This window comes from Sorex fumeus, unplaced genomic scaffold (assembly GCF_029834395.1).
Source record: "Sorex fumeus unplaced genomic scaffold, SorFum_2.1 ptg000014l, whole genome shotgun sequence".
NCBI lineage: Eukaryota > Metazoa > Chordata > Mammalia > Eulipotyphla > Soricidae > Sorex > Sorex fumeus.
The window spans coordinates 20,474,745-20,494,412 of record NW_026606071.1 but is presented as its reverse complement, the minus strand read 5'-3'; the positions used below and the strand labels follow the sequence as shown (position 1 = coordinate 20,494,412).

General features: G+C 38.3%; 1 protein-coding gene and 1 long non-coding RNA gene across 4 annotated transcripts in view; both read right to left on the bottom strand.

Annotated features, from left to right (window-relative positions):
- CARF (calcium responsive transcription factor) overlaps positions 1–8,998 on the bottom strand; it is a 34,222-nt gene extending 25,224 nt beyond the window's left edge. For 2 of the 3 annotated variants that reach the window (XR_008792085.1, XM_056111724.1), the window contains exons 1-3: positions 8,789–8,998; positions 1,953–2,076; positions 847–976 (exon numbers count right to left, since the gene is read on the bottom strand). Coding sequence is in view for 2 of the 3 variants with exons in the window: in XM_056111724.1 (XP_055967699.1) it covers positions 847–976; positions 1,953–2,076; positions 8,789–8,995 (461 nt within the window). In the remaining variant the exon portion in view is untranslated. Of the gene's footprint in view, positions 1–846; positions 977–1,721; positions 1,787–1,952; positions 2,077–8,788 lie in introns of those variants that run through there. The other variant, XM_056111725.1, reaches the window with a different exon arrangement.
- Positions 8,999–10,952: 1,954 nt separating this feature from the next.
- Positions 10,953–14,967, bottom strand: LOC130021000 (uncharacterized). Its single transcript, XR_008792086.1, has 3 exons — positions 14,874–14,967; positions 13,514–13,593; positions 10,953–11,070 (listed from the first exon to the last, which is right to left on the bottom strand). It is a non-coding gene; the product is annotated as an uncharacterized LOC130021000 (long non-coding RNA).
- Positions 14,968–19,668: the final 4,701 nt, after the last annotated feature.

The following is a 19,668-nucleotide window of genomic DNA, read 5'->3' as shown; positions in this document are numbered from 1 at the left end:
AATAAATGGTAATAGGATTATGAAATATTTTAAAATCTTAGGAACTGAAGTGGATACTTCTTTATTCCAAAAACTCTGTTAGTGGAGCCAAGAGGTAGCCCAGCAAGCTGGAGCACACACTTTGCATGTGTGGAGGCCCATGTTTAATCTCTGAAATCACATATTTCCTAAGCACCACCAGGAGACAGCTGAGTGTGGCTCTCAAATAAATAAATATCTCAATAAAAGCCCTATTAGTGCCAGATTATTTCAGACTGTGTCAAAAGATCAGAGTTAACTTAGCTATTTAGACAAAGAGTTTCTTCCTTGGTAAAAAGCCATTTACTAGCCTTTTTGTTTGTTTTGTTTAGGCCACACCCAGTGATACTCAGGGGTGATTCCTGGCTCTGATTTCATGAATTACTCCTGCTAGTTCTTTCCACCATATAGGATGCTGGAGAATCGAACCTGGATCAGCCTGTGCAAGGCAAGCACCCTACCCATTGTACTATCTCTCCAACCCTGTTAAAATGTCATTTAAAATAATTAAAGAAATATTTGCTGGGGCTGGAGTGATAGCACAGCAGGTAGGGTGTTTGTCTTGCACGCGGCCTGATCTAGGCTCGATTCCCAGCATCCCATATGGTCCCCTGAGCATGGCCAGGAATAATTCCTGAGTGCATGAACCAGGAATAACCCCTGTGCATCGCTGGGTGTGACCCAAAAAGAAAAAAAAAGATATGTTTGCTAACAGTTTATTCTCTCATAACTTTCTGATCTTTTCTAAAGTCAGCTTTAGATGTGGTGATTTTAAAAGTATTTTCATGGTTATATCAAAAGATGAGCTCTTATCTTCCACTGACTCACTCTGTTGTTGTCTCTTTGGGCGGTGTGAGGGATTCTTGTGGATGAAGAATGTAAGTACTGGTACTGTCTCCTAGAGTACCCCCTCCTACATTTGGTACAACTTCATCACTGGATTTCTCTTTAGAGACATCTTAATAATACAAAAACAAAAGCATTAATAACTTGAATAAAACCATGAGACTATAACTAAGTAGAATTTATACATTGATAAACAAAGGGGAGATAAACTCTGAAATTAAACAAAACTTACAATGCTTTACTGAGATTCACTCTGCTAAATTTACTTTCAAAATATAATACAGAACACCAAAATCTTACAATTAAGTTTTCATAACTCGTACTGAACATCTAGAATAGTAAGTGTGAAATAATTATTATGTAAAAAGTTTCACAATAGGAAAATGTGAAACTAAAATATTTTGGTGTTATGGCATGTTTATAAATGTTTTATGCAAACCTTTTCCCTAAAATTTTAATAACTCAAAAAAGACAAGGAATCAAATCAAAAAGGTAAAAAAAATTCCCCTCTATCAGTTGCTATAAAAAGCAACTAAACAGTGTAGCAACTAAACAGTGTAGTTCTGATCTTAGAAAAGAGGTTCAAACAGATGTAAAGCGAAGGGAAGACAACTAATAGGAATTTATCAAATAAGTAAAGAACAAAAAACAAACAGGTAAGATTACTCCCCTTTTTTGATACTGAGGGGTCAAAGAAAAGAGAAAAGGGATGAAAAGAATAGTTAAAAACGGTGAAATATTTAACAATATTGACAAAACACAAACGTAAAAACTTTTCCAATAGCTACTAGCACTATATTGTTATTATAGCTGTTATAAATACTATTATAATTAATAAGAATTTATTTTATGCTCACTGGTCATTTGGGAGGAAGAAAGTCAACCAGCTTCATAGAATTCCAAAATGAAATAGACTGCTAACCTAGATAGGAGTTGAAAAATGAACTTGAAATTTATTTGGGCCAAGAAATTTTTTTCTAATTATTCAGTTCAGAATCTTAACTAAAGAGATCAATCTTATAACTGCTTATATGGGTAATGTTTTCCTTCAGAATATTTCCAAATTCTGCATGCCCATTACTACTTACCCTGAGAAATATTCACATCCAAAAGTTGCCCCTGAGGTATGATTACTTGTGCCACTTCTGTCTGGGTAGATGGAATTACATGAAGTACTTGCCCATCATTTTCTGATGGGCTGGCAACAATCATCTTGGAAGCATTAAAACAAACCAAAAAAAAGGAAATAATAAACCTGTAATTATTTAACAATTATTTCTCAAATCATCAGACATGTCTAGCTCTACAGTGAATATTATAATTTTCTTTATTTTATAGATTTAAACATGAGGTACATAAAAAATATTCCCAACATCTCACAGATGGTATTTAAAAACAGGATACAAAAGAGACAGCTTGACACAAAAATTTGTAAGTCTACAACTGCACCTCATGGTGTTTCACTAATAAAAATTTAAAAGAAAAAATAGACAGCTTGAATTTACAGCCTATGATCTTAGTTACTTTTGATTTAACTCATTACTTAATTATATAATAATCAAAAAAAGGCTTGGATTACACCGTATATTATTTATATCTGCTCACTGTATTATCCATGTGTTCGGTCACTTTATGCAGCACTTGTCCTACATTGTAAGTCATTTTTATGGGTTGAAAACATATCATTGTACCATTTTTAATTAAACAAAACTTTTTTTTTAATTGTTGTTTTTTGGTTTGGGGCGACACCTGGTGTGCTCAGGCGTTACTCTGGGCTTTACACTCAAGAATCACTCCTAGCAGTGCTTAAGGGGTCATATGGGATACTGCATCAAACCCATCTCCACCAACCCACCTCCCAAAAAAGCAAAGTAGATTCCTCTGCACATAAGCATTACCGAGAAATTAAGAGTAAAAAGTGTTTCTCTCCTCAAATGTTTATCAAGTTTCTTAAGATAAAAATATCTTCCCATACCTCGTCACTACATGAAAAAGCTGCTGTAAACTTCTGATGGTTACCTTTCACTACATGTACATGAAATATATACATTTTATTCATTAGGATACTGTCACACCATTACAAAACTTATGTGAAAAAATTAAACTATAACAAATAGAGCACCTCATATACTAGGTAATGTAAACAAGGTATACTATGGGTAAGTTAAAATTAAAAACTAAGAAATCTAACTCTCAACTAGGAATCTATACTGCCTCCATTATTAGACAATGATACTTAAAGAAAATAACACAAATATCCTGAAACAGTGATATTATGGATATTTTAAGTTCTTTACTCCATAAAATTAGATGAAATACTATAAAAAATTTTATTCTTTATTAAAAAATATGCTATAGTTGTTTAAAAAAACAAATAACATATATAATACTCTAAAATTTACCAAATCAAATTAAATTTTCATCATTAAGGCTGATCCTTAGAATATCATCTTAATTTTGAAACTTTTCTAACAGCAGAGGAGAGTATCGTTCATTTTCTTTAAGCTGGCACCTAAAAAACTATTTCAGTTCTTGAACTTGACAATGGTGATATGACTATCCCTGTTAAAAAAAAAAGAACTAATTCACTTTGCTATGAAAACATAATTTTGAAGCCACTTGCTGCAATTTGAGGCACATCATGAGCATTATCAGAAAAACTGACTAATAAGGAAATAAGAAAAATTGGCTAATGTGTCGATTGTTACTATATAGTAACAACTTAATCAACACATTAGCCAATATATATGTATACACACATAATTTTTTTAATATGTGGGCCACGCCTGGAGATGCTCAGAGGTTACTCCTGGCTCTGTGGCTCAGAAATCTCTCCTGGAGGTGTTCAGGGGACCATGTGGGATGCCTTGGATTAAATACAGGTTAGCCACATGCAAGGCTGTACTATCTCTCCAGTTTTTAAAAAATAAACCTCCAGATTTTAATAAATCCAAAATGCTATCCATGTTCTCACCAAACCCTCTCCAAGCAACTGATTTTACCTTTTTTTATAAGCTATTAGATTCTCCTATTACATAGAAAAAATTTTAAAAGCTATTTCTTTCAAAAATCTCTACTTTTTCAAGGATGTTGATAATGAAGAAAACTATGCATTTGTGGGGGAGAAAGGTGTCTATGGGAAATCTCTGAATCCCCTGCTCAACTTTGTTGTAAACTTGAAATTGCTTTAAAGTATATTAGAACAAAAACACGTAAAGTTTTACTAAATTTCCTGTAATTTCACTAATCCTGATTTTTAGTTCTTTGAGAAAAGTATCTTAAAACTGCATCTGAAATTTATTCCCATGCTTCATGTCACATTTCCTATTTCATACTCAAATAACTATTTGTATAATTTTCCAAACCAAATGTAAAATCACACTCTGGATAAAGGTAAAGGCCCTCCCGTTGATTGTCGATTTGCTCGAGCGGGCCCAGTAACATCTCCATTGGAGACTTTGTTGTTACTGTGTCTGGCATATCCAATACTCTCGGTAGCTTGCCGGGCTCTCGGAGAGGGGCGGAGGAATCGAACTCGGGTTGGCCATGTTGGCCGCTTGTAAGGCGAACGCCCTACCCGCTGTGCTATCGCTCCAGCCCCACACTCTGGATAACAATATAATTTAAAAAAGAATGAGATCCCTTTTTGAGAAGAAAGCAAACAATTACTTTTTACTTGTTCGTTCACATCTAGATTACTTGTATGTTCACTGTATCATTGTCATCCTGTTGGTCATTGACTGCCTCAAGCAGGCCCCAGTAACGTCTCCTTCGTCCTAGCCCTGAGACTTTATAAAGTGCCACATTTGAGGCTCTTTCAGGGTCAGGAGAATGAGACCCATCATAGTTACTGGTTTTTGGCATACTGAATACGCCATGGGGCGTTTGCCACTCTGCCGTGTGGGCAGGATACTTTCAGTAGCCTGCCAGGTTCTCCAGAGTAAGACCTAGATAATAAGATGTCCTGCAGCCACACGGCGGCGTGCTTCTGGGAGCAGGGCTTTATAGTCTTTGGGTTTTGGCCATTGATGGGATTACACGGTGCCGGGGGCAGCTGGTGGGTGTTAACGCCTGGAAGATGGGGATCTGGGTGGAGGAGGCCCCAGTCCCAATCCGAGCAGACTTGGAGATCTATGCCCCGGGTCCCGCACACCTGGACTCCTCTGCCGGTTCCTTCATGCGTGAGGCTCGTCTGAACGTGTGGAGAGTGGTCTTAAGCTTGGCTGTGGCTGGAACCGGAGGTCTTCAGGCAGGGGCTCTGCTCGAGATGGGGAGGGAAACTCAACCCACCCTCCTCCAAGGGGTCCCAGTGAGGACAGCCATACAAGACAACTTGTATGTTAATCAATCTTTACTAAGATGAAGTGTGGTTACCCTTAGTTCCATTCGTTTATCTTGCTTCCACTTGTTTGGCCAGTGATGTTTCATCCCTGAAGGTGCTTTAACTTCAATGTCATAAAGAATTCTGCTTACATTTTCCTCTATGTACCTTACTGATTCAGGTTTGATAATGAGGTATTCATCTATTTACATTTGACTTTTGTGCACGGCATTAGAAAAAAGTTTAGTTTTTTGCATGTAGCTGCCAGTTTTCCCAGTACCATTTATTGAAGAGGTTTTATTTAGTCCACTTCATATTTCTTGCTCCTTTATGAAAAATTAAATGATTATATACTTGAAACCTGTCTCAGGACATTCAACTTTACTCCCCTGATCTGAGGGTCTGTCTTCATTCCAATACCATGCTGTTTAATTACTCAGCTGTGTACACAGTTTGAAGTTTAGGAAGATTATGCCTTCCATCTTCTTTTTCCCAAGGACTGTCTGAACTATTTGTGACAGTTTATTGTCCAATGGGCTGGAGCAATAGCACAGCGGGTAAGGTTTTTGCCTTGCATGTGGCCAATCCGGGTTCTATTCCTCTGCCCCTCTCAGAGAGCCCAGCAAGCTACCAAGAGTACCCTGCCCACACGGCAAAGCCTGGCAAGCTACCCGTGACGTATTTAATATGACAAGAACAGTAACAAGTCTCACAAGTTGTTGCGAGATGTTACTGGTACCCGCTCGAGCAAATCAATGAACAATGGGAGGACAGTGCTATAGTATTATCCAATATGAATTTCAGGAGTATTGATGTATTTTTCTGAAAAATGTCATGGACATCCTAATTCAGACTGCACTGAATCTGTACAATGTCTTGAGAAACACAGACATTTGATGACGTTAACCCTCCCAGTCCATGAGCAGGAGATGGTTTCTTTTTCCTTTGTTTCTATTTCGTCATGTCTTTTTTTTTTTTTTTTTTTTTGGCTTTTTGGGTCATACCCGGTAATGCACAGGGGTTACTCCTGGTGGTGCTCAGGGGACTATATGGGATGCTGGGAATCAAACACAGACTGGCAGAGTGCAAGGCAAACTCCCTGTCCAGTGTGCTATGGCTCCAGCCCTGTATTTTTTGATACAGTGTTTTGTAGGTTACTTTGTATAGGTCTTTCATTCCTTCAGTTAAGCTAATTCTGAGGTCTTCTTTGCCAGCCAGGAGTATTTCTTGAATGCAGAGCCATCTGATTTTCTGAGGCGCAATTGTGAATGGATTGTTTATTTAATACCTCTTTATTCTTTTTCTGGAGTGATAGCACAGTTGGTAGGGCGTTTGCCTTGCACGCAGCCGACCGAGGTTTGATTCCTCCGCCCTTCTCAGAAAGCCCGGCAAGCTACCAAGAATATCTCACCCGCACGGCAAAGCCTGGCAAGCTCCCCGTGATGTATTCGATATGCCAAAGACAGTAACAAGTCTCACAATTTGTTGTGAGACGTTACTGGTGCCCACTCAAGCAAATCGATGAACAACGGGAGGACAGTGCTATAGACAGGCTATTCTTTTTCATTATTTGTATATATATAAAAGCCATGGAATTTGGCATATTAATTTTATAAGCTGCCACATTACTATACAAATATATTGTTTATAGGAGCTTTTATGAAGTCTTTAGGATTTTTTAAATATAAGAGATTCATTATTCTTCATAATATGGGCAGCTTACTGATTTTTCTTTGTAATTTAAACGTTTCAATCAAAAAATAAAAATTTCAATCAAAACCATCTTGGACCTCTTCTACAGAAACTTGGTCAAAAAAACAACCAAAAACTGTAAAGCATCTTTACCCATTGTTACTTACTAGAAACAAACTTAATTTAAAGATCAGTAAGGGTATGCCAAATTCACAGAATACCACTGGAATGTCTTTCCATCTTCGTAAATTTGAGAACATACCTCAATAGTACTTGAGATATCATGGGGTGTCAGTGGCTGATTCTGGACCTCTAGCACACAAAGCATCCACTCTAATGCACTAAACTATGTTTTTTAAAGCTATTTTTCATTTTAAGAAAGTATACCATGATTGGGCCAGAAAAATAGTACCGTGAGTAGGGCATTTGCAGGCAGCTAAGCTATATTCAATCCCTAGCATCCTTTATGGTCTTGTAAGCCTGCCAGGAGTATTTCCTGACTGCAGAGCCAGGAGGAATCTATGAGCACCACTGGTTGTAGTCCAAACACACACACACACACACACACACACACACACACACACACGCGCGCGCGCACGCGCGCACAAAAAAAATACACCATTGTCTGGAAAGAAGCTCAATGGGTTGGAGTACATGATGTAAAGGATGGAAAGTTTCAATCCCCGACACCAAAAGAAGTAACCCAAAGCAACACACTAGAAATAAACCCTAAACACTGCTGGGTAGGACCCCAAAAGAAAAATTATATTATGTAACATATAACTTACATATCAATGGTAGATTTGATTAAGCAGTAACTGGGTTAAATCAAATGTAGACATAGTGTGTAAATTCTTGTGTGTTAGCATTCATTGCAGATTATATTTCCAACTGATCTTAAAGCCCATTTTCCTAAATTAAGGCAGCAGTGGTGCAATAAAAATTTTTCAAAAGGGAACCAGAGCACTATTCAACATGTAGGGCAGCTTGTCTTACATGCAGCTAACCTGGGTTCAGTCCCTGCCATCCCATATTGTCCCCCAAGCCTGCCAGGAGTAATTACTGAGTGCAGAGCCAGGAGTAATCTGAGACCACCTGAGGTTGTGGCCCATAAAACAAAAACAAAAATTAAGAAAAGACAAAACAGTAGCTGATCTGGGTTTGATCCCTGGTACGACATATGGACTCCTAGTCACTTCAGGAATGATCCCTGAATAAAGAGCAAGGAGTAAGCCCTGAACACCACCAAGTGTGGCCTGAAAAAAGAGAGAGAGAGAGAGAGAGAGAGAGAGAGAGAGAAATAGTACTATCTGCAATCTTAAAAGGAAGCCTTTTTAAATTCTTATATAATGGCGTGGCCTTGAGAAATAGTACAGAGGGGAAGTTTCCTTGCACTACCCAGTCATATCCGAGTACAGAATCAGAAGTAGCATCCCTAAATGGCAGAGTATAACTCAAAATAAAATAAAATAAAATCCTTACACAACTATAAAATGAATGTTACAGAAACAATATATTCAAAGCAATTTACATCAATAGTATCACAAAATTAAGGTCATCTAGTAAAGAATAGTAACACAGCATTAAAGCACTGTCCTCCCATTGTTCATCGATTTGCCCATGCAGGCACCAGTAACGTCTCCATTGTGAGACTTGTTGTTACTGTTTTTGGCATATCAAGTATGCCGCAGGGAGCATGCCAGGCTCTGCTGTGCGGGTGGGATACTCACCCTAGCTTGCCGGGTTCTCCGAGTGGGGTGGAGGAATTTAACCCGGGTCAGTCTCATGCAAGGCAAACACCTAACCGCTGTGCTATCGCTCAACCCAACACAGTAGTCATATCACAAAATTAAGGTCATCTCGTAAGACTAACACATAGCATTAAACTAGCTATTTGTAAAATATACCTACCGATGATGTGTTAGAATCCTCCAATGGCGGAAGTTCATTTTGAATAGGTTGCCCATTTTGGTCAACCAGATCAAATTGCTCTGCAGAAAGAGTTTGTGTCTGAGTCAGAGTCTGTGATGTCAGTGAATTATGTGCTTCATGAGTAATTGTGGGTAACAAAACTTCAGAAGAACTGTTTTGTTCAAAGGAAAGATCTCCGGAGTCCATACAGGTTAGCTTTGACAAAGAAAAGAAAAATCACTTGGATGTTAGTAAAATATAATGTCACTATATTATAAAAAAATCTATTTTTTAAGGTTTATAATTAAAAGTGAGACTTTTTTACCTAATTCATTTTTCTTTTTTTTTTTCTCTTTGGGTCACACCCGGCAATGCATAGGGATTACTCCTGGCTCTGCACTCAGGAATTACTCCTGGCGGTGCTCAGGGGACCATATGGGATGCTGGGAATTGAACCCAGGACAGCCATGTGCAAGGCAAACGCCCTACCCGCTGTGCTATGGCTCCAGCCCCTACCTAATTCATTTCTGCAAAAGTTGTCAATTAGCACAGAATAATATATATATATATAAATCATTTCCTAGGTAAAATTATTCATTATTATGTTTTATTTCAACTGGCAGAATTAAAATTGTCCATGAGAATGCAAACTAAAATGGTTAACTAACCACATTTTCTTTACATGTAAATTATATGCACATTCAGAAAAGCACTGTAGCACTGTCCTCCCATTGTTCATCGATTTGCTCGAGCGGGCCCAGTAACGTCTCCATGGTGAGACTTGTTGTTACTGTGTTTGGCATATTGAATATGTCACGGGTAGCTTGCTAGACTTTGCTGTGCAGGAGAAATACTCTCGGTAGGTTGCAGGCTCTCCAAGAGGGTCAGAAAAGCACTATATGAAAAATTTATATATGATAGTGTGTATAAAGTTAAAATTCTTTAATACTTAAAATGTAACAGTAATTATTAGGCATAAAAAGTCACTGACTAGGGACTGGGCTGATTGCTCAGGTGTTTGTCTTATAAGCAGTCATCCCTGCTTCAATCCCTAGCACCACATATGGCTTCCAAAGCAAAGCCTGAGCACAGAGCCAGGAATAAGCCCTGAGTACTGGTGGGTACTCTCCCCAACTCTCAAAAAACTCACTAAATAGAATGTTGTTTCTCCCCCAACTTAATTCCCACCTCAGGGGGTATGTACACCTGTGGGGCAAGTACATCAGCAGCCTGATGGCGCCTTCTCCCCCAAAATTGCCGTGGTGCCTTTGGCTGGACCTCAATAACTTGGGGCCAAGTTTAACAAGAAATTAAATGGTCAAAACTTAGGTATATGGGAGCCATGCCCACAAACCACCATCAGCTTAGCTACACAAGCTCATATATTGGCCTTATTTTAGAGACCCATAAATCTCGAAAGAGATCAAAAGCCACAGTTAATTTCGGACCAACACATGGCTGAACAAACTAGGGTAAATTGGAGGGTGTGGGTTGGCCTGGGGCCCATCCAAGCAGAGTTCTCAGCAGACGCTTGCTTCCACAATCCAAAATCATCGCCATACCCCGGCCTGACTCCACCATCTCACGATGGACCTTACCAAGATATAATCTGCTGGAAATTGAGGTATTTGGTCTTTTTGACTGAAATTTGACTCCAGACTTCCTCAGAATTATAATGGGCTACCTTCCCCCACGTCCCTGTACTTCAGGAAGCTTCAACAGTCACATCCATACCCCAAAGCTGCCAACCAATGGAAAAGCTACTCCAGCATTATCATCTCAATAAAAATACCGAATGCCCTAAACAAACACCATGACCTCTTAGCAACCGTACTGCAAATCATAATGCACAAAAGAAAAAGGAAAGAGAGAGCAAGAAGGAACAACCTCCCATAGAGGGAAGCTGGGGTAGGGGAGGGGTTTTGGGGGACGGTGGTAGGGAAACGGGGCACTGGTGGTGGGAAAAGTACAATGGTGGATGATGGGTGCTGGATCACTGTATGACTGAAACCCAACTATGAACAGCTTCATTAATGGTCTATCTCATGAATATTCAATTAAAATTTTTTTTTAAAAAAGTAATATGGAGTTCATGCCCAAATAAATCAGCTTAATCAATGGCTGAATAAAGAGCAGTACTCATACATTAAAAAAAAATTCCCACCTCAAACACTGCAGACTCTCCTTTTGAATCTTTGGAATCATTATGGTTGACTCCTAATGAATCCGACTGTTCCATATTGATGTCATATTCAATTCCATTTTCTTCTACTATTTAATAACTGAAAGAATTTAAGCACGTGATCAAAGCACTTAATATTTCTATTAAAATTTTTTCTAAATCTACCATTTCCCCTCAGGCAATTAACCTATATAATTTCAGCTTAAATCATTTGTATTTCATAGATAAGAAAATAAACATTTTCACTAAATGACATATCAATGCATCAAGATCAATTTAAGACATAGCAAAAATTAGTGTTGCATAATTTCCTCCTAACTTTAATTAACTTGTGTATTGACATATTAAGATTAATATTATAGAGGCTGATATGTGTCTGACCCTAGTTTCATCCCAGGTATCACATGATCATCCAGGCACTGCTGCATGTGGCCCTGGAGGTCACTGAGTGTACCACTAAAGTGGTCTTGGTGTTGCCTGGCAATGCTGAGTCCTATCATTGAACCAATGTTGGGCAATACCTCCAGAAGTGGCCACTGAACTCCTGAGCACTGCATGAGAACAAACTTCTGCTACATGAAAGGCACCTACACACTTTAAAATCTTTTTAAGTACAAAAATTTTTATTCTACCAAAAATACAGATAATATATATTTCTTCCCTTTAGTAACCTATTGTAGTAAAAATTTTTGAAAAGATCTCTTGATGTATGGATATCATTAATGCACAACTCTTACCAAAATATACAACCATGGAATTTAATAATGGCTTGACAAGCTTTGAAAGTGAAGAAGTAGGTATTCCCAGAATTTTAAGCTACACAAGGTTGAGTATTATTGTCTTTGTTTTGGGTTAGCTTCCCGCAGTGCTGAGGATCCCTCATGCAAAGCTTGTGCTCCAGCACTCAGACCATCTCCCAGGCGTGGATCTTAATTGGTATGGTTGTATGATATGAACACACACATACTTCATTAACCAGAGGATTACTGTACAATGTTTAGAGATATTTTTGGTTGTCACAAGTAGGAGGAAAAATGTTGATATCTAACGGCTTGGCAAACTGTTAAACAACTTACAATGCACAAGGAAGACCCAACAACAAAGATACTAATGGTGTTGTTTCTGAAACTCTGGCTTAGTATATTAGAATTACTATTAGATTCTATGTTTTCTATTAGGAATGACGTTTTACATCTCAAAGTTGGAGTAAAGTCAAAAAAAGAAGTTGGTAAAAAAACTATTTAAAAATTTTATTATGTCCGGGACACCCCAGAGAGGGGCAGGTTAAGCCCCTTCCCACCCTAAGGGACCCAGCCCCAGCAGCAGAAAATCTCCAGAACTAAACCACCACCATGCTCATGACCACTCTCCATCTACTCGAGTCAAGCCTTACCCATGAGTGAACATATTCCTGGGCCGCGCAGCTGTGACATGTCATATATCACACCACTCATATTCCAAGAGTAGCACACCACATTTGATGGGGTTTAAAGTAGAAGCTAACTAATTTTAGAAATAATTTTTACACACATATATTACACACGTATTACTAACATGTTGTACAACATGTTAGTAATCTCTTTTAGAGGGTTTAATGGCCCCTTTGTGAAATACAACAATTTTCACACACTTTCCTCTAAGGAAACTTTTTGGAGCATTTTCAGCAGTTTGTTCATAATAAACAATACCAAATAAATTATTTCGGTTCTGCTTTGGGGCAGGGGTTGGGGTTCAAGATGGAAACATCCAAAATACGATGGTACAAAGTTGTAATAGTGGTGGGACTGGTGTTCAAATATTAAATGTAATCAAATACCATGAACTACTTTATAAAAATAAAATACAATTAAAAAATTTAATATGACTGTCAGAGTGTCTTCCTAAGAACTAGTCTACTTAGAGCTAGAGGAATAATACAGCAGGTAGGGAGCAACACTAGAGTCTACTTTTAAATGTGAGTTGCAAGAACTATCAGGAGTCAGGTCACATAACAGAAAGTGGAAAAAAAACTGTTTTGGAAGTTATAAAGACTGGGAAAATAATACAGCATATAAGTTGCTTGTGTTGCACACAGCTAACCCAGTTCGGTTCATCAGAAACCCATATGGTCCCCAGAGCTTCTCCAGGAGTGATCCCCAAGGACAACAAAAAATGCCCTCCCAAAATAACCTTAAAAAACAAATTAAAAAATTTAAGAAGTCCAGGCTTAGGAGTAATGAATCCCAAAAACTTACTCCCAGTTTTCTACTGGGTTCTCCAATTCCACTACAATTGGGTGTATTCTATAGATATAAGATAGACATCTACAGAATACCTATAAGATTTTTTTAGAGTTTGGGAGCCATAACCAGCATTGCTTAGGGCTCATTGATCTGTGCCCTCAAGGAACACTCCTGGAGATAAGCAATAAGACCATATATGATACAGGGGATCAAACTGGGATCAGTCACATATAAAGCAGATGCATTATTAGATATTATCATCATCTTTCCAGTCTAGGACTACTTTTTTTAAACTTTTCCATTTACCCTTTCCTCTCTTACCTGAAAATGTCAGATGAATAATCAATGAAATTTTCATTTGGAGGTAAAAAGCATTTTTCTCTTAAAAAGAAACTCTTGGGCTAAAAAGACAACAAAGAAAGTTAAGACACTTGACATGCATGTAGCCAACACTGGTTTGATTTCATCACCACAATGTCTCCTGAATACTGTCAGGAGCAACCCCCAAACACAGTGTCAGTATCCTCCCTGAGCACCATTGCTATGGCCCCAAAACCCAGAAGAGTAAATTTTTAAAAATTTTATTTATTTATTTTTTGCTTTTTGGGTCACAGCCAGCGATGCTCAGGAGTTACTCCTGCCTCTGCACTCAGGAATTACATTTGGAGGTGCTTGGGGGACCATATGGGATGCCAGGAATTGAACCTGGGTCAGTCGCATGTAAGGCAAATGCCCTACCTGCTGTAGTATTGCTCCAGTGACAATATATTTTAAATAATTTTTTTTAAATGAATAGCGGTTAGAGATAATATAGGGGGCAAAGTGCTTGCCATACAAATGACTGGCCAGTTTAATCCCTAACAGATTTGATTCCTGGAACCACAAACTGTCCCATGAGAACTGCCAGGACTGGTTCCTGAACACAGCAGAGGTAGGTGTGGTCAAACCACACCAAGCTCCTAACCCCCCAAGATAAATAAGGTTTTAAAAAGAGAACACTCTGGCCAGTGTAAGTGATTAATAAATTTGAATAGAAATATATGATGGTAGCTTTCTTCCTTTAAGGTGAGTCAAAACTGCTATCCTGTAGTGGCTGGAGCAATAGCCCAGCAGGTAGGGAGTTTGCCTTGCATGCAGCCGACCTAGGTTCGATTCCCAGCATCCCATATGGTCCCCCGAGCACCGCCAGGAGTAATTCCTGAGTGCATGAACCAGGAGTAACTCCTGCTCATCGCCAGGTGTGACCCAAAAAGAAAAAAAAAAACTGTTATCCTGTAAATCTAAATTTGGAAATAAGAAGCAAGTACATTTCATGGTTCAGAGCACTTAAGTGGGAGTCAGCAGGCTAGAGCTCAGTATGAAGTAAAGATGATGGGCAGGATGAACATCTCTGGGGAGTATTCTAGTGAGATTATGTCGACGGAGAAAGATCACCAAAAGAGAAATAACGTACTTCGGAATTTTGCCCAGATTGGGATTTACCAATGGAAGAAAGCTGATTTTTTAATATGGGCTTATGGAAACTAAAACTCAAAATTTTCCTTTCAGCATATATAGTAGAGCATGAACACTGAGTTAAACAGCTTTTGTGGTTACACTGGGAAAATACTAAAATTTCTATGTCAAAAAATGAGACCTAACTCACTGTTGAGTTGGACATTGAAGGTAGTTTTAAAATTACTGATAACCTGTTAAAAGGGCAATTTAAAAGCTGGGGAGATGACTCAAAAAGGCTGGACTGCAAGCTCAGCATGTGGGAAGCCAGGCTGATTGCTATTGCTTAGTTATGAGACATCCAGGGGTGGCCTCTGAGCACCAAGAAGGGAGTAGCTCTTGAGGATCACCAATGATGGACCATAAAACCAAAAGCAAAAAAACTGAATTTAAAGTGGGAAGCATTCCTCCTCCTAATTCAACTTGCATTACCTTTATCAATACTGCAGAGTTAAAAAAAATAGCTAATATTTGGGTCAGGGTGTTTCAACAGCAAAGCTCATGTGTTATTATATGCAGGAGACCTGGATTCAAATTCTGGCACTGAAAAAAATTCCCATCTAACCTTAATGTCAACAATACATGATTTTCTCATGTAATCTGCTGCTACATGGATGGATCTGGAGACTGAATCTAGGAAGTGGAAGAAAACAGACACAGAATGCTCTCATGTGCAATATATAAAGAAATATAGTAGAATAACAAACATCCAAAGGCATTAGAAATGAAAAGCATGAGAACGGATCTTCAGTAAGAAACATCTCACAGGGTGGACGGCGAGGCCTGCGAGGAGAATACTACAACAATGGAGGAAGGAAGTAGCCCTCACTTTGGAGGAGGAGGGAATGCTATAGTGGTATGTATGAAACTATATCAGTAACAGTAATGCAAATCAGTGTCTAAAAGAAAAAAAGTTAAAGCTGGGGGTGGGAGACAAACTGGGGTAATTGGTACGGAAGCGGACAGTGAAGGGTGAAGGGATTGATGTTGCAACATTGTATGCCTGAAAATCAATCATGAACAGCTTTGTAAATCATGGTGCCTTAATACATTTAAAGAAACAAAACAAAACGATTTTCCTAATTTTTCATTAACTACCAAAATTTTTTTAAGACTGAAGATACCAATATTATCTTATAATTGGTAATCATAACCAGAACTATTGAGAAAGTATAATCTTTTTCATTAGTATATTAATAGACAATGATTATCTTTTGTAGGCTCCTTATGTTCAATTAGCTAAAAAATAAAATTATTACCTTTAGATAGTAGCTCGTTTAGATTCCAGGCCTCAAGCATTTTACTACCTCCAGAAATGTCCCCTTTCATCCATTAAAGTTTTTTCTTTCTGGGTCACTAAATCATGATAGTTGTAAGCTTCATTTATGTGAAAGCTATAATTATATCCTCACAGCAGCATCATTTTCTGTAATAAAAATGCATTCAACATATATTCATTTTCCTACACATAAAGAAATTACTAATTTTGATATGCAATTTTCATTATAGACTGGCCATTACAAGCTGGTAGAGTAGAAACCATTGATGGACTTAGTCGAAAAGAACTGAAATAAGAATTGATTTAACAAATAATTGCATGTGTCCTGGGGGTAAGTTAACAATCTCTGCCCGTTTTCTGTTTCAACAATCACATTCTATAACTACCTTGGAAAAACAAAGATATTTATAGCCAATACCATTTTCCTCCACCATGAAAAATTTAACCAAAAAGGCAGCTTTTTTTTTTTTTTTTTTGGCTATACTTGATTGTGCTCAGGACTTACTCCTGACTCTGCACTCAGGGAGCACTCTTGTCAGGGCAGAAGTCAGGTCAGCAGTGTGCAAGACCAGTGCCCTATCTACTGTATTACTGCACCAGCCTCTAAAAAAGGCAGACTTTGAAGCCACAGAAGCTTTAGAATAAAGGTATATCTCTTTTATACTACCTATAAAACCCTGCATTTTGTTTGGTATTTTTTTTCTTTTTTATTAAGTATTATTGGGATTGAGTAGAGAACAGAAAGAAAAAGATTTCCATTCTCAACACCGTTTCACTAGGGAAAATTTAATTTTGAGGGAACTTCCAAGCAGTGCTGAGGGGGCTGGCCCAAGAAGCCTTAGTGTTGGTCATTTGTTCAAATGTGAAGACTGAGGATGCAATGCTGTTGGAGTCCTGCATTACTGGGATAGACCAAAATAATGTCAGGGTATTCAGGGAACCCTCAGGCCTGCACCAAAGTAGCTCATGGGGCCATGTGATGCAGGAATCCTCAGATCTGTATTATCTTTAGACTTTGGCTAAAGAAATTTTTACTCAACCTATTACAGAATGCAGAGGTCGAGAAAATACAACCCATGTATTACTGAGTGTGGAGCATGAAAAAAAAAAACTTAAAACTTTGTTTTAAGAACAAGTTTTTGGACTAGAGAAATAGCTCAGCCATCTCAGCACATAACCACAGTTAATCCTCTGCACTGTGTGGACCCCCAGGACTGCCAGGAGCAACCCCTTGCCCCCACCACACCCCTAAGCACAGAGCCATAAAAATTCTTCCCCGGGGGTCTGAGAGATACTACAGCAGGAAGGGGGCTTGCCTTGCACACAGCAGAGCTGGGTTCAATTTCTGGCATCCCATATGGACCCCAGAGCCCCACCAGAAGTAAGCTCTGAGCACTCTAGATGTGATCCCCAAAACATCATCAGTATATATTTGATTTGTATACTCATATGGCTGGGTGATGTGAAAATAATTCTCAGGTGAAATGGGCATGCAAAGTTTAAGCAGCCCTAGTCTAGACATTAATGACTGAACTTCAGAAAGCACAATAAGGCATTAAACTTTGCTGGCAAATTGCTTTCTAGAATGTTCCATGTCACATTCAAAGAGTTGGTTTTAGGGCCAGTAAATATGGCTCAAGGGCTTTAGCACATAGTTGCATGCAGGAGCCTTGTTTCCATCCTCACTAGCTCATGTTCCTCTGAGAACCACTAGAAGCAACCATATGGGAGTAGCCCCTGAGCACCACTGGTGTGCTCCATAAAGAAACAAAAATGCTGATTTTATCTCATACAAAGATTAGAAAACTGATGTTTTAACTTACAGATAAATTGTTTAAAAATGGCATTTGGCAAAAGGGAGGAGATTATTCAGGCTGTAATTACTCATATATAGACCACTACTTTATTAATGTTTTGATTTTGCTCAACATTGCATTGTACTTGTTGAAACTTTAGAAGTAATTCTTAGGGCTGGAGAGATGGTACAGTGGGTAAGGTGCTTGCCTTGCCTGTGTCCCACCCAGGTTTGGTCCCTGGCATCCCTGTGGTTCCCAAAGTACCGCCAAGAGTAATTCCTGAGTACAGAGCCAGGATCTAAAAAACTGTATTAACATTCTGATTATTGGTCATGTTTTCGTCTATAAATTTAATGAATGAAATCAATAATCTGAAGATAATGTCCCAAGCGATAGCACAGCGGTAGGGCATTTGCCTTGCACGCAGCCAACATGGTCGACCCGAGTTCGATTCCTCCGCCCCTCTCGGAGAGCCTGGCAAGCTACCGAGAGTATCTCGCCCGCACGGCAGAGCCTGGCAAGCTCCCCGTGACGTATTCGATATGCCAAACACAGTAACAACAAAGTCTCCAATGGAGATGTTACTGGGCCCGCTGGAGCAAATCGATGATCAACGGGAGGGCCTTTACTTTTACTTTTAATGTCCCAAGTAGGATAAGCACAAGATAAAGCCATTTTAGGTTTAGTTTCAAGAATTTTTCTTGGGCTATTCCCAGCACTACATGGTCTCCCTGAACACCAAAGCAACCCACTCCAAGAGTCTGGAGTACCCTTGAACATTGTCAGGTGGGGCAAAAAAAAGTTTTATCCTTGGTACAGCATGATTTGCATATATGAGGTACTGGGTTTGACACCAGTATCCCAACCCCCAAAAAGTTTATCTCAATTTTAAGTATTTTGATCAATTATTTCAAAATTTAAAGGATCCTGAAATCTACTCAAAATGTCAAACTTCATTGACTACATTATTTCCCAACAAATGAAAATTAAAACATTTTCTTTTTTTACCATAGGTATGACATGTTCCTTTTATTTTGCAAACATACCATAAGTTGAAAGTGTCAAATTAAATCAAGACTCCTAGTTCACATATATTTTATAAAGTAATTTATTTTTAAGTAGGTTTTGAAAATTAGTTTGTATCCAAATTTTAATGTTTGCAGGTACATAACAGAACTTTTCATTTGTCTAAGAAAATAAAGGCGTAATGTCTCTTTTATTCACAGTTTGACCTCCCAATAAACATCCTGCAATTGAGATTTCAACCATTTTTCTTGCTCGGATACATACCTCTTTGTTTTTAAACCTCTTTGCTTTTTTGAGAGGTTTACAAATTATTTCAGTAATTCTCATGACTGAGGTACCTCTATTTATCTCTATTTATAAAGGAAGCAGTCAAGAAGTTCTTCATGATCAGTGGGCATTAGAGATCAGACTGAAAAACCAAAAGGGAAAAAAAAAACATCCAGAACAATTGGGACTTCAAAGACCATGCAGAGTCTTATACCATTATCACAATATACCATTACTTAGAAAAACTACTAAAAAACCTTTATCTCCCAAGCTGTGCTCATAAGGACCATAGGAAAGGAATCATGGGTTACACACCTTTAAAAGATATTTTTACCAATGGTGTTGATATTTAAAAAAAAAAAGAAAAAAACAACAACCTGTGAATTTAATTTCTTTCAGGTTCTTTCTATACATTTTAATTTCAGACAATTTTCAACTGCTGGAAATCAAAACTAAATTACCAAGGGCCTTTTAAATAGTTTCCCTCTACCAAATTCTTTAAATATAAGCTAAATAGCAAGAGGCTGTTAACAAAGTGGTTCAAGGTTCAGCTTGTCTACTTAAAACCACACAAGGCTCATCTCTGCAAGCAATCACCTGGCCCAAGAACAAGC